The sequence below is a fragment of the Atractosteus spatula genome, chromosome 28 (assembly GCF_055471065.1).
Source record: "Atractosteus spatula isolate fAtrSpa1 chromosome 28, fAtrSpa1.hap1, whole genome shotgun sequence".
NCBI lineage: Eukaryota > Metazoa > Chordata > Actinopteri > Semionotiformes > Lepisosteidae > Atractosteus > Atractosteus spatula.
Genome location: NC_142733.1, coordinates 7,712,807 through 7,727,968, shown reverse-complemented (window position 1 = coordinate 7,727,968; position 15,162 = coordinate 7,712,807). Strand labels below are relative to the sequence as shown.

The 15,162-nt window shown below is 42.4% G+C and overlaps 2 protein-coding genes and 1 non-coding gene across 5 annotated transcripts in view; all 3 read right to left on the bottom strand.

The window, feature by feature from the left end:
• Window positions 1-6,085: 6,085 nt before the first annotated feature.
• On the bottom strand, window positions 6,086-9,694 carry rps15 (ribosomal protein S15). The gene is made up of 5 exons (XM_088907328.1): window positions 9,647-9,694; window positions 9,142-9,258; window positions 8,170-8,255; window positions 6,956-7,190; window positions 6,086-6,245 (listed from the first exon to the last, which is right to left on the bottom strand). The coding sequence occupies exons 1-5, from the start codon at window positions 9,692-9,694 to the stop codon at window positions 6,132-6,134; spliced, it is 600 nt and encodes a 199-aa protein (XP_088763454.1). The 3' UTR covers window positions 6,086-6,131.
• Window positions 7,389-7,520, bottom strand: LOC148813942 (small nucleolar RNA SNORA35). Its single transcript, XR_016086200.1, has one exon. It is a non-coding gene; the product is annotated as a small nucleolar RNA SNORA35 (small nucleolar RNA).
• A 745-nt stretch (window positions 9,695-10,439) lies between the features above and the next one.
• Window positions 10,440-15,162, bottom strand: part of dazap1 (DAZ associated protein 1) — a 28,189-nt gene continuing 23,466 nt past the window's right edge. Inside the window, exons 12-13 of one of the 3 annotated variants that reach the window (XM_088907337.1) lie at window positions 13,527-13,616; window positions 10,894-11,204 (exon numbers count right to left, since the gene is read on the bottom strand). In XM_088907337.1, coding sequence (XP_088763463.1) covers window positions 11,029-11,204; window positions 13,527-13,616 — 266 coding nt within the window. In that variant the 3' untranslated portion in view covers window positions 10,894-11,028. Of the gene's footprint in view, window positions 11,205-13,526; window positions 13,617-15,162 lie in introns of all 3 variants that reach the window. The other 2 variants (XM_088907338.1, XM_088907339.1) reach the window with 2 other exon arrangements.

The following is a 15,162-nucleotide window of genomic DNA, read 5'->3' as shown; positions in this document are numbered from 1 at the left end:
CCTTTAACAGGTCTGTGTAAGACAATCCCCTAAGAGCAGCAATCAGTCCTGTAGCTCTTTCCAAGGCTATAATATGCATTTTGTGGTATGATGGCCCAAATAGAATACAATATCTCAAAGATACCATAAATGATGTGTCAACAGACTGTAAAGGAGGCAGGCAGTAGCAATTTGAGGGTAAAGAGAACTAAAGAAAGACGTTATATGAAGGGGGTTTAAACAGATGGATATCAAGGAGAAGAATCTCACGTTCTCTTTCATTCTCCTCATGTTCCTGCTCTCTCCCTCATTATTTCATTTAACCTTCCTGTGTGGCACTAACCCATTCCGTGCGTAATTGGTTCACACGCACAGTACTGTCAAAGCCCGTTTTTGTACGGTTCGTCCGTTTCCGATTTCACATTGTGTGTTTTGCGCTAGACCTTGAGAACTGCCAACGTTCTCGGCTCAGTGACACGCCTGGGCCTGTACCTATCAGACCAAAGAAAAAGAAAGGCGAATTTGCTCCCGGGTGATATCGCCCACGGCCTCTGTAAAGAATTGGGAGTGAGCCGGGATGTGATTAGGTGCTTTTTTTTGTTGTCATTTTCCGTCAATTCAATATTTTTGTTCTTATTTTGGTAAAACAAATGATGCAAGTTCTGGCAGTGTGACACATCTTCTCCCTCCAAAAAAAAAACCCAAAGGGAAGTGAATCTCGGTTCACTGTTACAGAAATAAGAGGTGTTAGTGGGAAGCAGGTCTGCCCTCTGTTCCTTAGGATAACTGGGAAATCAGGGCCAGGTCTGTGTGAAAGATGGGGTTGAGATTAACTGGGGTTAGTTAATGTCAGGTTCCTGTGAGGACACTGCATTCACAATGGTAGCCTTGCACTGCTACTGAAATAATATACAAACCAGCAACCAATTTTAAGGACAGTGCCCTGCTGATGTTACGGCTCTAGAATTGTGAAGGGTTGCGGCAACTGAACAGCCTGTGTGAGCTGTTATGTGTGAAAAGTGGCTCTGCTTTAGCTGGCAATATTAGCTGGTGACTTTGTGGATGTGGGTGGAAGAGGTGTTATCCAGCTGACAGGACTTATCTGGGAGGAGGCTGTCCTGTGTGTGTCTCACCTGCTTCAGGACAGGAGCAGGGACTGCAAGCTCAGATCTAGTGCTCCCAATCTGAGGTTCACTAGGATAGGGGCAAAGTTATTGAAATGTGTTTCAATACAGGGACACTATACTGTAAAAAAAGGCGCTGTCCTTTAGGTGAGATGTAAAATCGAGGTCCTGACTCTCTGTGATCGTTAAAAATCCCAGGGCATTTCTCTAAAAGATTAGGGGTGTTAACCCTGGAGTCCTGGCCAAATTTCCCATTGGTCTTTACCAATCATGGCCTCCTAATAATCCCCATCTGTGAACTGGCTTCCTCACTCTGTTCTCCTCCCCACTGAGAGCTGGTGTGTGGGGAGCAGACTGGCGCACTTTGACTGCTGTTGCATCATGCAGGTGGGGGCTACACACCGGGGGTGGTGGAGGGGAGTCCCCATTACCTGTAAAGCGCTTTGAGTGGTATGTCCAAAAAAGCACTACACAAGTATAAGGAATTATTATTAAATTCACATAACCTGCTTGGCTGAAGGATGTCCTCCTGGCCATAGGGAGGCTGGGACCCCTCTGCAGAGGGGGGAGTGAAGCTGCACAGCAGGAGAGGGGAGGAGGAGACATGCATGAGACGAATGTGAAGGACAGTAGGAGGTTACCTGCTCCATTTACAATTTAGTCTGGAGGAATGATTCTGATTCAGGACAACTGAGGCCAGTTTATCTTGGCTACTGTTATCCCTCCCAGACCTTTACTGGAAACTCCATTACATGCACCTGTGTGCGTCTACAGATAGACAGACGCTTAGCAGGTGAATGAAGCACCTAGACAATAACTAGGACACCCACCACTATTCAGTCTCTCATAACGTGCTGCAGGTTATAGCTGGCGCACAATGAAGTGTGAACAAAGTTCTAGATATTAGCAGAAAGCAGCATTTTGTCAAGTAACAGTTATTTAAAAAAAAAACATTCTACTCCCTGTGAAGAGCTTAAAAACATCAAGGTGTTTATTTTATGAGAGGCTGGTGTTCAGTAAGAGCCACTGAGATGACTTTAGTCCCAGTTACTCATAATGCCAGTATTCTGTCAGGGATGGTGCCAGCTGTCTTTTATTATCATGCTCTCACAGACACATTTCTCCTGTCTGAGCCAAAGGTCCTTCAGCAAGACACGAGTTCAGTGAGTTTACTAATGCCTCGGTCTCACTCGCCACCTGCACCTTCACATATGTGCCTTTATCGCAATCAGGCAGTGTTTACACCATGCCCGAAGACGAGCACGTCCCTGTCAGCCATGCTTCAGCGCAGTTTGACACCGACATTAAAATCAAGACCGAAGACGGGATGAGGGTGACACTATAAACTGGGATCCTGTTTAGTAAGAAAACGTTCTGATAGTTAAAAGAGGGTTCTTGTAGGATTGCATAGTGGTGGGTAAGGTGAAAACCATCATGATTTTTCTTATCAAATGTCTTTTTAAGCAGTGAGTTTATTATCACCGAAGAATCACAACCAAAAAACACTCTTAGAAACAGGCTCAAAAGTGGTTTTGATTCCAGGACAAAGGGGACAGCACTACCTCTTCACCCCAATCCAATTTACTGAGATTAAATATGACTGGTATCTGTTTACCACATTCCTCCGCTGGCTTGCCCGGTGCAGTGCGGATTCCTCCCCAGCAGGGCCAGGCCCTGTGGACGGTGTGTCCTGAGCGGGCTGCAGCACATGTTTCCGATGTGGTATCGATGTCTGCTTGCTCCAGGCCCTGTCAGTGCTGTCTGGGCCGGCGGTGTCAGCTCAGGTTCTGGCTCGTTTCGCGAGGCGCCGCACTAGCGGACCACCGGATGGGTGCAGTTCGGCGTCGGCCCTGGGTGCTCAGTCACCCAGAAGAAAAGTGGCTGGTCTTCGTTTCTGTTCATCGCGCGGTGCCCAGCAGTGAGCGTTGAGACATTTGTTTTAAATAGCTCCTGGATTTCCACTCAGCAAGGCCATTCTGATATTGTGAAAAGGGGAAGCTTACTTCCACACTCTCCTGTGAAACCCTTCTTGTGCACAACATCACTTTTGCGCAAATGTGGCACAAAAAAAACAGGCTGAAAGAAACTGCCAAGTCTTGCAAATTCATGTTGGATGGACGGATATCTTTCCAGACGTACAGGTGGATGTGGAGGTTAGTCACTCTCTAACAGAATGCCTCAACAGTACGGGCTGTTTCTATCCCTCATCCTGCTGCTGTTACGTGACCAGGGTGCTCTGTTTTCACTGTTTCCCACCTGGATGGGCTAAAGCAGTGACCCAGAGAAACAGAGCCCAGCTCCCCACCCCCTAGCCCAGCTCTACACGAACCGAAAGAGGAGGACAGCAGGCATGTGAAGAGTAACAAATCAAGCAGGAACAATACATGCAAATACTCCTCCCTTCATGAATCCATCTTGTGACTCTGTGGGGGCTCAGGCTCCCAGGTGGGTGACCTTACAGGGAAATGAGAGCCCACTTGGAAAAGGCAGCAGACGATGAGCGCCCACAGGATTAAGGATAATGCGTGACCAAGCGCATCCAGTTAACATCTCAGCATGGTTCTCGTTGTGGCAGATCCTGCCCGGCCTGTAGCGTACAGTCTTTCGCATGTCCCCACCTCCGTTCACAGCAACAGATACCCCCCCTCAGGGCCTTACGAAGCACCCGTGGAAAAACATGAGAAAGTCAACGCCGAAGTCCTCAGCACACCCCTACTTCACCGCAGAACGCCCCCCCCTCCCTTGAGCTTTTTTTAGCACCCCGGCGGTTCTTTAATAAGGACACCAGCAATAGCAGGTTTATTTGTAGCCACCCTCCACAGCCCCCAAGTCCTGGGAGAGGTCGTAAAAGACTGCAGTGTCACACGGTAACATTGTGAGCATAGCTCCTCATTTAGTCAGCCGCCCACACCCCACACCCCCCCCGCACCTTGTCCCACACTCGTACACACCGTCTTCCAGCTGGGACAAACCGTACAGGAGGACAGGGCAGCTTTGCAGAGTCAGACAGGACAGCTGCGACCTAGTCCCCACATGAGCTCAGCATATAAAGCATAACAGTAGATGTGACTAACAACTACCTTTAAATGTGCTTCGGACAGCAATATTGCCCATTGGCATTGAAAATGGGCTTCTAGGAATATTCCCTATATATCTTTTATACTTATGACAGTATCATTAAAAAATCCCTTATTTGCTGAACAAGGTGATCAGGAATTCTGTTTTCTGTCCTTGTGCTACACACCAGCGTGGTGCTGTATTTCTCCTGTTGTATAGCCCTACACAATAGGACACCACAACAATGCTTTGTTGGGGTGCAACTCCTTGACAATGCTGTCTGCCTCAATAAATCATACTGAGCTGAAAGGAAAAGGTGATGATTAAGAATTAGAGATCAACTAAATCACTAAATGGAATTCTTTTTTGTGTTATAAATAGCTCTTGTAAACACACACCATGTACTCATTTATTATTAATTTTCTAACACACTTCTGCTTTTGTGCTATAGCATTACAAATAGTGTTGCTGCTATCTAGAGAACAGTAAACATGCCCAGTGGATGTTTACATTATATAGACATAGCTCGTTCAGCTCTGCCAACTCCACAAACCAACCTTCTTCATCAAGAACTGAGATTTCACTCTTGCATACAGAGAAAAGAGAGGTCATGGTCATTAAGTACACATGGACAATATTGACAAAATGTTTGTAAGTCCCCCCAAAGCAAAGGAAACAACAAAATAGTTGGATCAACCTGTGTGACGTCCGTTCGAGGGACAAGCAGATTTCCAGATGTACGTGTTGTTCCGAGTTTTGTCTTACTTATATGGATTAACGCTCGTTCAAAATGCCCCAAGCTTGAACTTTCTTCAGCACTGTACGGGCAGCACAACTCGTTTTAAAGAGAAGGGGAGCACTCTAGTGTAGAAATGCAGTCATTGCCGTAACAGTAAGCAACCGACCAAAAGCACTCTGGCTTCCTAACGAAATTAAAACCACTTTACCCCTGACTTTGTTTCCCAAAGGAACATTCTCTAGAGCTACACGTGAAATTATACTTGTCACGCTTATGACATGACCAGCTGCTGCTGTAAAGACAAGCAACATGCTGATTGTTTGAAATAAAATAAGCCTTTCAAAGCAAAATTGTAGATCCATTTTCTCTGGATATTGGAATGCCTTCGCATGAGAGAATAAATCTAGTACAAGTGATAATATCTCATTAATAATAACCAAAGCGCACCAGTATGCTCACCACACGTGGGCAGGAGAACAGAATAATGAAGCCAATTCATAGATGGGGAATTATATATACATTCCCTTATTATATACTCCACTATTGTCTTCCATAATACCTGCAGGTCTATTAAACTCAAAACACCAATGCTGCAAATGGTTGCAAGTTCTTAAGGTATAAAAAAATACCCATCATACCTTAAAATATATGCTGTACAATCACAAGAAAGATGCGTTTTTGCTTCAACACCTAGGGTTCAATATGCACTGTGGTGTCAGGCTCCCTTATCCTGAAGTGGCAGCCATAGCACCCTGCAGCTCACAACTGGCACCCCAGTGAAGCTCAGCAGGTGCGAGCCTGGTCAGTACCTGGATGAAAGACCTCCTGGGAAAAACTCAAGCTGCTGCTGGAAGTGGAGCCAATAGGGGGTGCTCAACCAGCAGTCTGCATGGGTCCTAATACTCCAGTATAGTGATGGGGACACTACACTGTAAGACAGGTGCTGTCCTTCAGATGCGATAATACTGAGGTCCCAACTCTCTCCGATCATTAAAAATCCCAGGATGTTTTCCAAAAAGAGTGGGCATGTAACCCTGGCACATTACCTCTCACAGGATCTAAGAGATCAGCTGTCAAAAGCAGAACACTTACATTACTTCAAGTTCTGAACATTACCTTTCCTGAACAAGACCACAAAGTTTGTTCCGCAGACAGCTTAACACAGAAAAGACAGAGGCTGTGCAAATTGTTGGAAGTCACTTTTTTTATTTACAGGCAAGACACTGCAGTTTTTACTTCAGGGGGATGAAACGGGAGGAGTGGGTGGCTCCAATACCGGGACGCCCATGTTTCACAGGCTTGTATGTGATGGAGAACTCGCCCAGGTAGTGGCCAATCATCTCGGGCTGTACAGGAACAGAAGAACCCCTTCAGCGTTGTGAAATACATGTGCATATAAAAGCAATAAAGGTGATGCGTTTTCTCTAGCGGCAAAAACAAATCTCACAAAGGGTAACGGGTTACGAGTGCTCACTGTGAATAGCTAATTAAGCTGAAAAAGGTAATCTAGACAGAGACAACTCAGTCACGTTATACGCAGTTATAGATAAAGGGAAAAAAAATCAATGAGCAGCCCTGGAGCCAGAAATATCAAGACCCATTTTTACAGGCCAGTGTAACACAGTATCTGTGAAAGGAATCACTTATGAAACCATGTAGAATTGAGGTTGTAACACAGAGCGTGCCTCACATCACGATGGGCTTGAACCTGCATTTCAGTTCTGGATGGTATTTATACTTCCATGAAATGGTAAGTTCCAAAGTTGTAGTTAACCCTGGAGAGTACGCACAATAGCACAACAACAGACTGATGAATGACAACATTCTGTGCAGCAAATGTATTAATGTGGTAAAATTTAAAAACACTGCTTTTTTCTGCTTGTGCTCCACCTTCAAACTCTAGTACTATGTCAGGAAGGCTGCAATACAGGGAATTAACTGCACTTAAACGTGCTCATTGCGTTTCACTCGCAAAGGTTTTAGCTGAGCGGAAAAGTGACCAGCTTATGGAAGCTCGCAGGTAACTCCCAGAGTTTGCCAACAGTACATCTCTCACCTTGATTTCCACCTGGTTGAAGGTCTTGCCGTTGTACACTCCCACCATGGAGCCCACCATCTCTGGCAGGATCACCATGTCTCTCAAGTGGGTCTTCACCACCTCGGGCTTCTCCATGGGGGGGGCTTCCTTCTTGGCCTTGCGCAGGCGCTTCAGGAGGGACTGCTGCTTGCGGCGCAGCCCGCGGTTCAGCCTCCGGCGCTGACGGGCGCAGTACAGCTGCATCAGCTGCTCGCTGGACAGAAAGACAAGTGCATGGTCTTTGTTTTTCCCCATGGAGATCTCAGGTACCTTCAATGATTTTCACTTCACTGTAAATACTCATCACTTTCTGCGGTTCATTAGAGAAAATCTCCTCAAAGAAAGAACCTGGGGATAGTCACCCACGCTGAACACGGAAGTACTCAGCATCTCTTAAGCGCAACAAACTTAAAACTGTACCCAGCCTTCGAAAGGGGAAAGCCACGATCACAGACCTGGCCCTTCTGCTAGCTGGGGTTAATGTGGCACTGGAATGAGACTTAAAAGATCGAGGAAAGGACCTTCAAGACACTTGACAGTGCACTCTGGAAGCACACAATCTGCATGGATATTATACCAGCAACGCTTTTCACTTATCACAGTTTAAATCCATGCTAGGATAAGAGGCACATATGTCTCTTACATACCCATGAGCTGCATAAAGTGCTTAAGAGGGTTTCGGCAGAATACCTCAACATTGCATCTTTAATAGATGGAAAAGTCAAGCTTCAGTGAAAAATCATGATATTGCAAGCAAACCTCCTCCACAAAATACAACACAAAAGGAACAGCTAGGCCACAGTGAGGACATGCTCGTACTATAGGGCCGCTGTGTCTGCCGGTTTTCTAGAGCTCTTTAAAGCACCAGCAGCCGAGGAGCTAGGAGGAAGAGGTGCTGAATTGGTCCCGCTAAGACGATTAAAATTAAGAGTCAAGCTGGAAGGAAAACCTGCAGACACACCTGTCATCCAAGACCAGGACTGCTCACAACCTGCTCTAGGCCTAATGAAAAAAAAACTGGAACCACAGCAAAGATACATTTAGTACTGTACTGTTCTTGCTACCGAAGGTCAGCGCTTCAATGAAAACGATTGGTTTTAAAGACTGGAGTGCTGCTTTGGAAGACATCTCGATGAGTGTGTGCCTGTCTAGCAGCTGGGCTGGCAGGATTACAGTGAAAGAGAGGCTCTTACTAGGACATGTCGAGGAGCTGGTCCAGGTCCACCCCTCTGTAGGTGAACTTCCTGAAGGTACGCTTCTTCTTTTGCTCAACGTCCGCCTGGAGGAAAAGGAGAAAACAAGCCAGTTAAAACCACCACCAACCAGGCAGCACAGCAGAGAGACAGCTCCAGCATTCACCCAGCCTCCATCGGCATGAAGCAAACGCTTATAGCCTTCAGAAGACAGGTAACATCTACCCACAAGGTTTTCATGCTACATACTGAATTATCACCCAGACCTTAACAGGGAAAGGCTGTGGGCCTTGACTGCCATTATCCGTCACTGCGATCCGTTCATTCATCTAAAGCCAAGCGAAGTTAATACAGACAAGAAAATTCCTAACAACGCATGTATTACTACAGGAAGACCAGCTACAGGCCAATCCCTTTTCAAGCGGGACACGAAATCCTCACATAGTACTGCGAAACTCGCTACAATGAGGAAAAACATTCAGTGGCGGATGGAACGATTGATATAGCGTGTCAGGCTTTTAAACGTCGTTGTTTTTACACAGACTCCGAGAGTAAGGACACATCAACCCAGACAGAAGTCACAGTAAGTTCCGTTAATATGAAACACAGGAGCGAAGCGATTGAGACACTTCGATCGAGCTAGTCCTGCGACTTTTATTATATGCGAAAACGTTAACATGTAAGAAGTCCAAAACGATTAAGTACAATATCTACGGTTCACGACTGCATTTCATGGGTGTGCGCTCAGCGGCATGCAATTTTGAACAGGGTAAGTACTACATGGGTTGCCTCAGATAAGCGTCCACAAAAACGTAAACTCTTGCGTTCTCCGAGCAAATAACTGGATACGCAGCGCTCAGACACTACGGCCCTTCTATTATCAATAGATAAAGGTAGTAGTAGTGTGTATTTTATTACGATGGCTCCGGATTACAGCAATATATTAAAGCAAGACAACAAAACAGCACCCACCATCTTGTCAGAGTCTCTCCGGAAAGGACAGATCTCGTTCTCGTGCAGCTTATTATCGCGGGATTCTCGACGACTTCCGCTGGCGCTGCGGAATACTATATCCGGCTGGGGTTTGCACTAGTAACACTAGTTTTCACTGAAGCATTCGTTAGTTCCCTCTTGTTTTGGACAGGCTTGCAAAACTTTATCGTCTGGCATAAAAATGTGAATGTTCGATTTAAAGGTGTTTGATATTATGTTATACTTGGTAACATGTAGTGTGCAAAAATAATACTTATGATAAACCGGTTTGTAATACTGGGTAGACACATTCACAAATAAAAATGTGTATGTAAAATTTTAATTTGTATCCCGATTTCCCCCTGGCAGCGTATTGTTCCATGATTTTTGTTCACTTGTCTTTTTGATACCTTTTCTCCTTTAGTTGATGTTCAATAAAAGTGTGACAATTTGTTTTATCTTGATACACGACTATAAAACATCATGCACAGAGCTGGAGCCGTACATCTGGGAGGTAATAGATGTTAACGTTGTTTCTGGGTTTAATTGCCATCTTAATGATATAATTTAATGACATTTCTGCAACCTGCCTAAGCTTTTTTGCTGATGTTCATTTTATTGTGAAGTCGAGACAGGACATGGAATAGGAGGATACATGAAAAACGTGCTGCTACCATAGTGTACGCATGGTTCATCTACAAGCATGAAAAACAAGGAAACCGGCCTCAGGATATCCTACTGTTTCCAGTGTGCTGAGCATTTCTGTATATGTACTTACAATTAGTGATTGTGCAATTATACTTTTAAAATTGCAAACATAAAAGTGAAATCTAGTTGAATACAATTTTTGATAGATTTCTAAAACAATGTTCCAACCGTTAGATTAGGAATTCAGTATGGACACTGGATTTCTGACCTGTATACATATTAAGTAGAAGCTTTATTTGCTGTCAAAAGTTCCCAGATTATTCAAGACAAAATAACAATAGTCTTGCACAATTCTCTGACAAATTTAGGAACCAGTAGCAGTGCAATATGGCAGAATCTTTGACTATTTTACAGTACACACACAGAACTACCCAGAATGCACCATGATACATGTTTTAACAACAGTCCGACTGTTCTGGGCCTTTAATAACGTTTACTCCTGCACTACAGCATCATCTGCGGCAGGGAAGTTCATGTAATGGGACATTTACCTTTCTCCTTAGGTCTGCAACAATATGTTTTCAGAAACAGAAATTGGTTTGTTTCTACTGATGCAGTGATGACAATGTTCAAAGATTACAGAAGACTCATTTTTTTAAAACATTTTTATTTGAAATGGGATTCTTTCACTTAAGTGCAAAATGCACTAAAACCACCTGAGGGAATTCTACAACTTTAAATTAAAAAACAAGCAAAGCGTACATAGTACAAAATTCTTTTAAAAAATTGCACAGTCTGTTTAAATGTATTTATATATTTTTTTCTTAAATGTTATGCTTTACAATTCAGAAAAGAAACAAAATCACAACATGAAAAATAAAACCTGAATATTTTTTTAATTAAAGCTGAAATAGAGACTGGAGACCCTGTTAACATCTGTGTATCCGGAATACTCAAGTATTGTCTCATCTTGTGCTGATGGTTGACAGTCAGTCAGATCTATTCCAAAGAAAAAACTGTCCTCCATTAAAAAATCTTTTAAAGATCCTTTTTCCGTTCTTTTATGTTGTTTTTTTCTTTTTCTTAGATTTTGTTCCATCAAGTATTTATGTGATTGTCACAAATAAAGTCCTCGAATTCAGAATCCCTGGTTATAGAAGATATAGACCAGAAATCCAGTCGTGAGCAGAATAGATTCCCTGACATTAGATAGACACTGTGTGGTTGGTGTGCCCTCTGTCAGCGTCGATACGGGTGGAAGCCCTGTACATTGTGGTTCTGCCCGCGCCCAAAGCTGTTCCCTGCCGGCTGGGGGCCTGCAGAGGGCTGTGCAGATGGAGCCCCATAGGTAGGTGCTTGCTGGCTGGGATCTGCGAAGCTCTGCCCAAATCCACCCATGTCCTGCCCATAGCCTGCTTTGTATATAAAAAAACAGAATACACACTTTAGACAAGTTCCCATGACCCCCACAGTCCAGAACAGTGCGAGATAGCTTGACATATCTGGGTGGTCAAGGTATCAATGTAAAATTCCTCAGATTTTACCCTCCACTATGCACTGATTGAGTACCATGAAAATTTCCAGAGTATGCAAAATTAGAAAGTAAAGATGAATTAAAGGTTCACTGTGAGCCACTGATGAATGTTTCAATAAACACAGTCATCTGAATAAGACGGGGGGAAAAGGGCTTGAGATGGCCAGGATCTTGGTATGTAGTGACATCAGGGACAGGTGAATCAGTCTTGTATTCAGTATCAACTACCCACTCAAGTAGACCGACATATTGTCACCTGGTTAATTAACGTGGTGCTCCATGTTTTTAGCAAGCTCTGAGGAATGATATTCTTCTGTTTGTAAAATACACGAATAAACCCCAAAAAGAAAAATTAGGATGTTACAAAACATAAATTTGCCAAATCTATCAATGTTAGCTGATGCAATGCTGTGTATTTAAAAGAAAAGCCACTCTTTAAGTACTTTTTCAGAAATTATGTTATTTTCCCACATGGCCTCAGGCCTTCCCACTCCAACTGCAACGAACAAATGGACAAGATGATAATCTTCATATGAATACATGAACATTCCATTTAGAGTTTGCTACTTTTGTTCCTAAGTAATGTAAAAATGTAAGAGTCACTAGATTTGACATTTTTAAAACATACTTTTGAGTCAAAAGCTAGTGAACCATTTCATAGCAATAATCAACAAGGGTTATGATACAGCTTACTACTCAATAAATGTATAAATCATGCCACATGTACACATTTTGTAAACTGATTGAGTACTAATGACAGTCTAATATCTGATTTGTAAGCGATCCTAGTAAATTCATATAACAGATAACAGAATTATTATTATTAATTGAGGGCACAATGTCTGCTGTTTAAGAAATTTTTATGACTTTCTTGCGTCTCCTACATTTCATTCAAGTGTGAGATAACCCATTTCCAATCCACTGGGGAAAGAAACTGATCTGGGCTCCAGCATCCTGAAGTATTTTGGTATGGAAGAAAACTGAACCTACTTTTGTAGATCAGAATTTTCTTCTAAAAGGGCAAATACAGAAAAATTAGTAACTAAAAACATCCTCAAGCTTGTTCCAAAAAGGGGATTTGTGGGACTTTGAACACATTAAGAATGTGGTTTCATACATTTAGCATTCAGAGATCACCCTTGACTTTCATTAGGAACCAATCTAAACGTACAGATACCTACTGAATATGCATCTGTAAAAACAGATAAAACTACCATCATCTTGCAGTTTGATCCATATCAGGTTTTACAAGAAATAAACCTTCCCATACCTGTTCCAATGTGTACAATATAATACAAGAGATTTTCAATTCTGTGTAAACAGCAGGGCAAACTTACCGAAAAAATGTCAATAAGCTGGGCTCCTGAGTGACTAAATCAATAAATGTAGTCAATATATGGCCCAGAGATTTCTAACACAAGTCTGGGTCATGTCACTAGCCAGCTTTGGATAGGAATAAATAAAAATTGCAATAAAAGCAAAGAAATTAACATAAAGGAACAGATGAATGAAAAATGAGGCCACAGGTAAACAAGCATACATTCATAACAATTAGATCATCCTTTTACCAGCAAAGAATTGATTTAGGAAGAATACAGAAAGACACTAGACAAAGGTTCCAAGATGCATAGGCATCAGTCAACGTGTTTTTTGTATATTAAACTACAGCTATTTTATAAGAGGTGGAATCATACAGTTCAGATTTCTGCTTTGAGATTCTCACCATGTATGAAAGAGGTTTAGCACACAGAACTGACTGTTTCCTGAGATCAGGGATTCAGTACAATACTGCCATAATAATTATTAATTTGCTTAGCAGGTGCCCTTATCCAGTGTGGCTTACAATATACTCCTCTGTGTTCATAGTTCATACTTAGAACCAAAAGAAACTAGAACTGACTTTCAAAGTCTTTTCACACCTGGTGAGACTCTTCACTGATCTTTGAAGAGCATTTAAGAGCTACTCCCCATCTTACTCTGCAATTTCTATTACAGTACAGAACACCACTTAGTATTAGATAGCTGTATTTTAGTATACTTCCAAAAATATACATACAAGAGTCAATTCAGGAAAATAATGTTTGGGGAACAGCTTATACAAACAAAAACAAAGAAAATGACTTAAAGAACAATCAGCTAAAACGGTTTCCCATTTCTACCACTATCGGCTACTTTGTGGTGTGAAAGGTAATACTCCACCTACCTGCACTATATCCCTGCTCAGCCTGACCATAACTGTGAGAAGGACGCGTTGGTCCGTAGCCAGAAGGGTCCTGAGGATAGTTACCCAAGCCTATTAGGGAGATGAGGAGACCAGGATGACTAAACCCAAGAGAGCCTATCTTACATTGCTAATAGGGAGGGCGTCCCATTCATAACCCAGGCCTCTGTCGTAGCTCCTGTTCCTGCCTAAACCTACTGCTTTTTCATACTGCCCAGTTAATCAGCTGAAACTCCAGACTTCGGTGATCAGTATTCCAAAGAAACAAATGATCGACTGGACGAAAAGGGGAATGGCTCTTGTTGTGCTTACTGTCCTAGAAGACAACACAATGCTTAAAGTAATTGTAAGTATCGTCCTTTTAAGTAATACCACAAAAAACGTGAAATATTTAAATTTTGCAAATTGTAGTGGTCTGTAATTTGTCTCTCTAAGCAACATTAATAACATATTAATGATATGTTGTGCTGTATTCTATCATACTAATGGAATTATCAGAACTGTCAATGTGCAATAAGAATTGATGTAAACTGAACGTCTGTTGCAATGTTCAACATCTAGTATGACTCAGAAAAAATATTTTGAAAATTAAAAGGTGGCAAATTAAAGACTAAGAACTAAAATAAAAAATGGAACAGAAGGTTACAAAAAAAACTACACTTTATCTTAAGTTGTAGCTACATAGTGCTCAGATAGACCACAGCAATACCTACCAACTAAGTTCCAATTTAGGTTTCCAACATGCATCCACAGAAACACCGACTGGTAAGCATGTTTTCATTTTCACAGTGTATTTTGCAACTCTGTGGAGTCCCCACAGCTGGTGGAAATGCTGTCGGTCACAGGCATATACATGACTGCGTCTCAATCAAGTACCTGCTGTTAACACTAGTAAAGACAGCGTGTTAAAGTCTCCAGAGGATTCGATATGTGAAAATGACTTCAGACGTGAATAACAGATGGAAAGCACAGGTGTACACGAGCTAATTGAGACCAAATATTTTTTATTATATTGATGGTTTTACAAAAATTACAAAAAAATGTGGAAGTTGATGACTTGTGCATAAAGATCATCCTTTGCTGTGTATAATGAACAACTGCACAGCCTGACATGTTTAGCCACCTTGATCCACTATGTAATTAACTTGCAACTACAGTCCTGGGAACAATTTAGATAAGTAGATGGGTCTGTGGGTGAAAGCTAGTCCAGAAAAAGTATTTCCTGTATTTACAAACCATGCCTTAATATATAATGTTGACGGGGAAAAAGAATCACTCATTGATCTAGGTAAGGTTGTATCTGTCCACGAAACTTCTTAAATCTTTTTCTCACACATTTTGTGACAACAATAAGTTTAAGTTTGTTTATAAACCCTATAAGTAGTAACAATTGTTCACTTATGTCTATCATTCCATTTCTGAGGTGCATGGACACACTATATAAAAATCCTTACAAGCCTGGCTTATCTATGGGACACAATTTGTCAGCTCTCCACAACTTCTCTGACACGGAAACGTCAACCAAAAACAGTGCTAGCAAGGATGATCTAATTCCACCTACCATTGGTTACCTGTCCATATCAGCCTCCCCAATGCACCTGGAAAATCCTGACAAGGT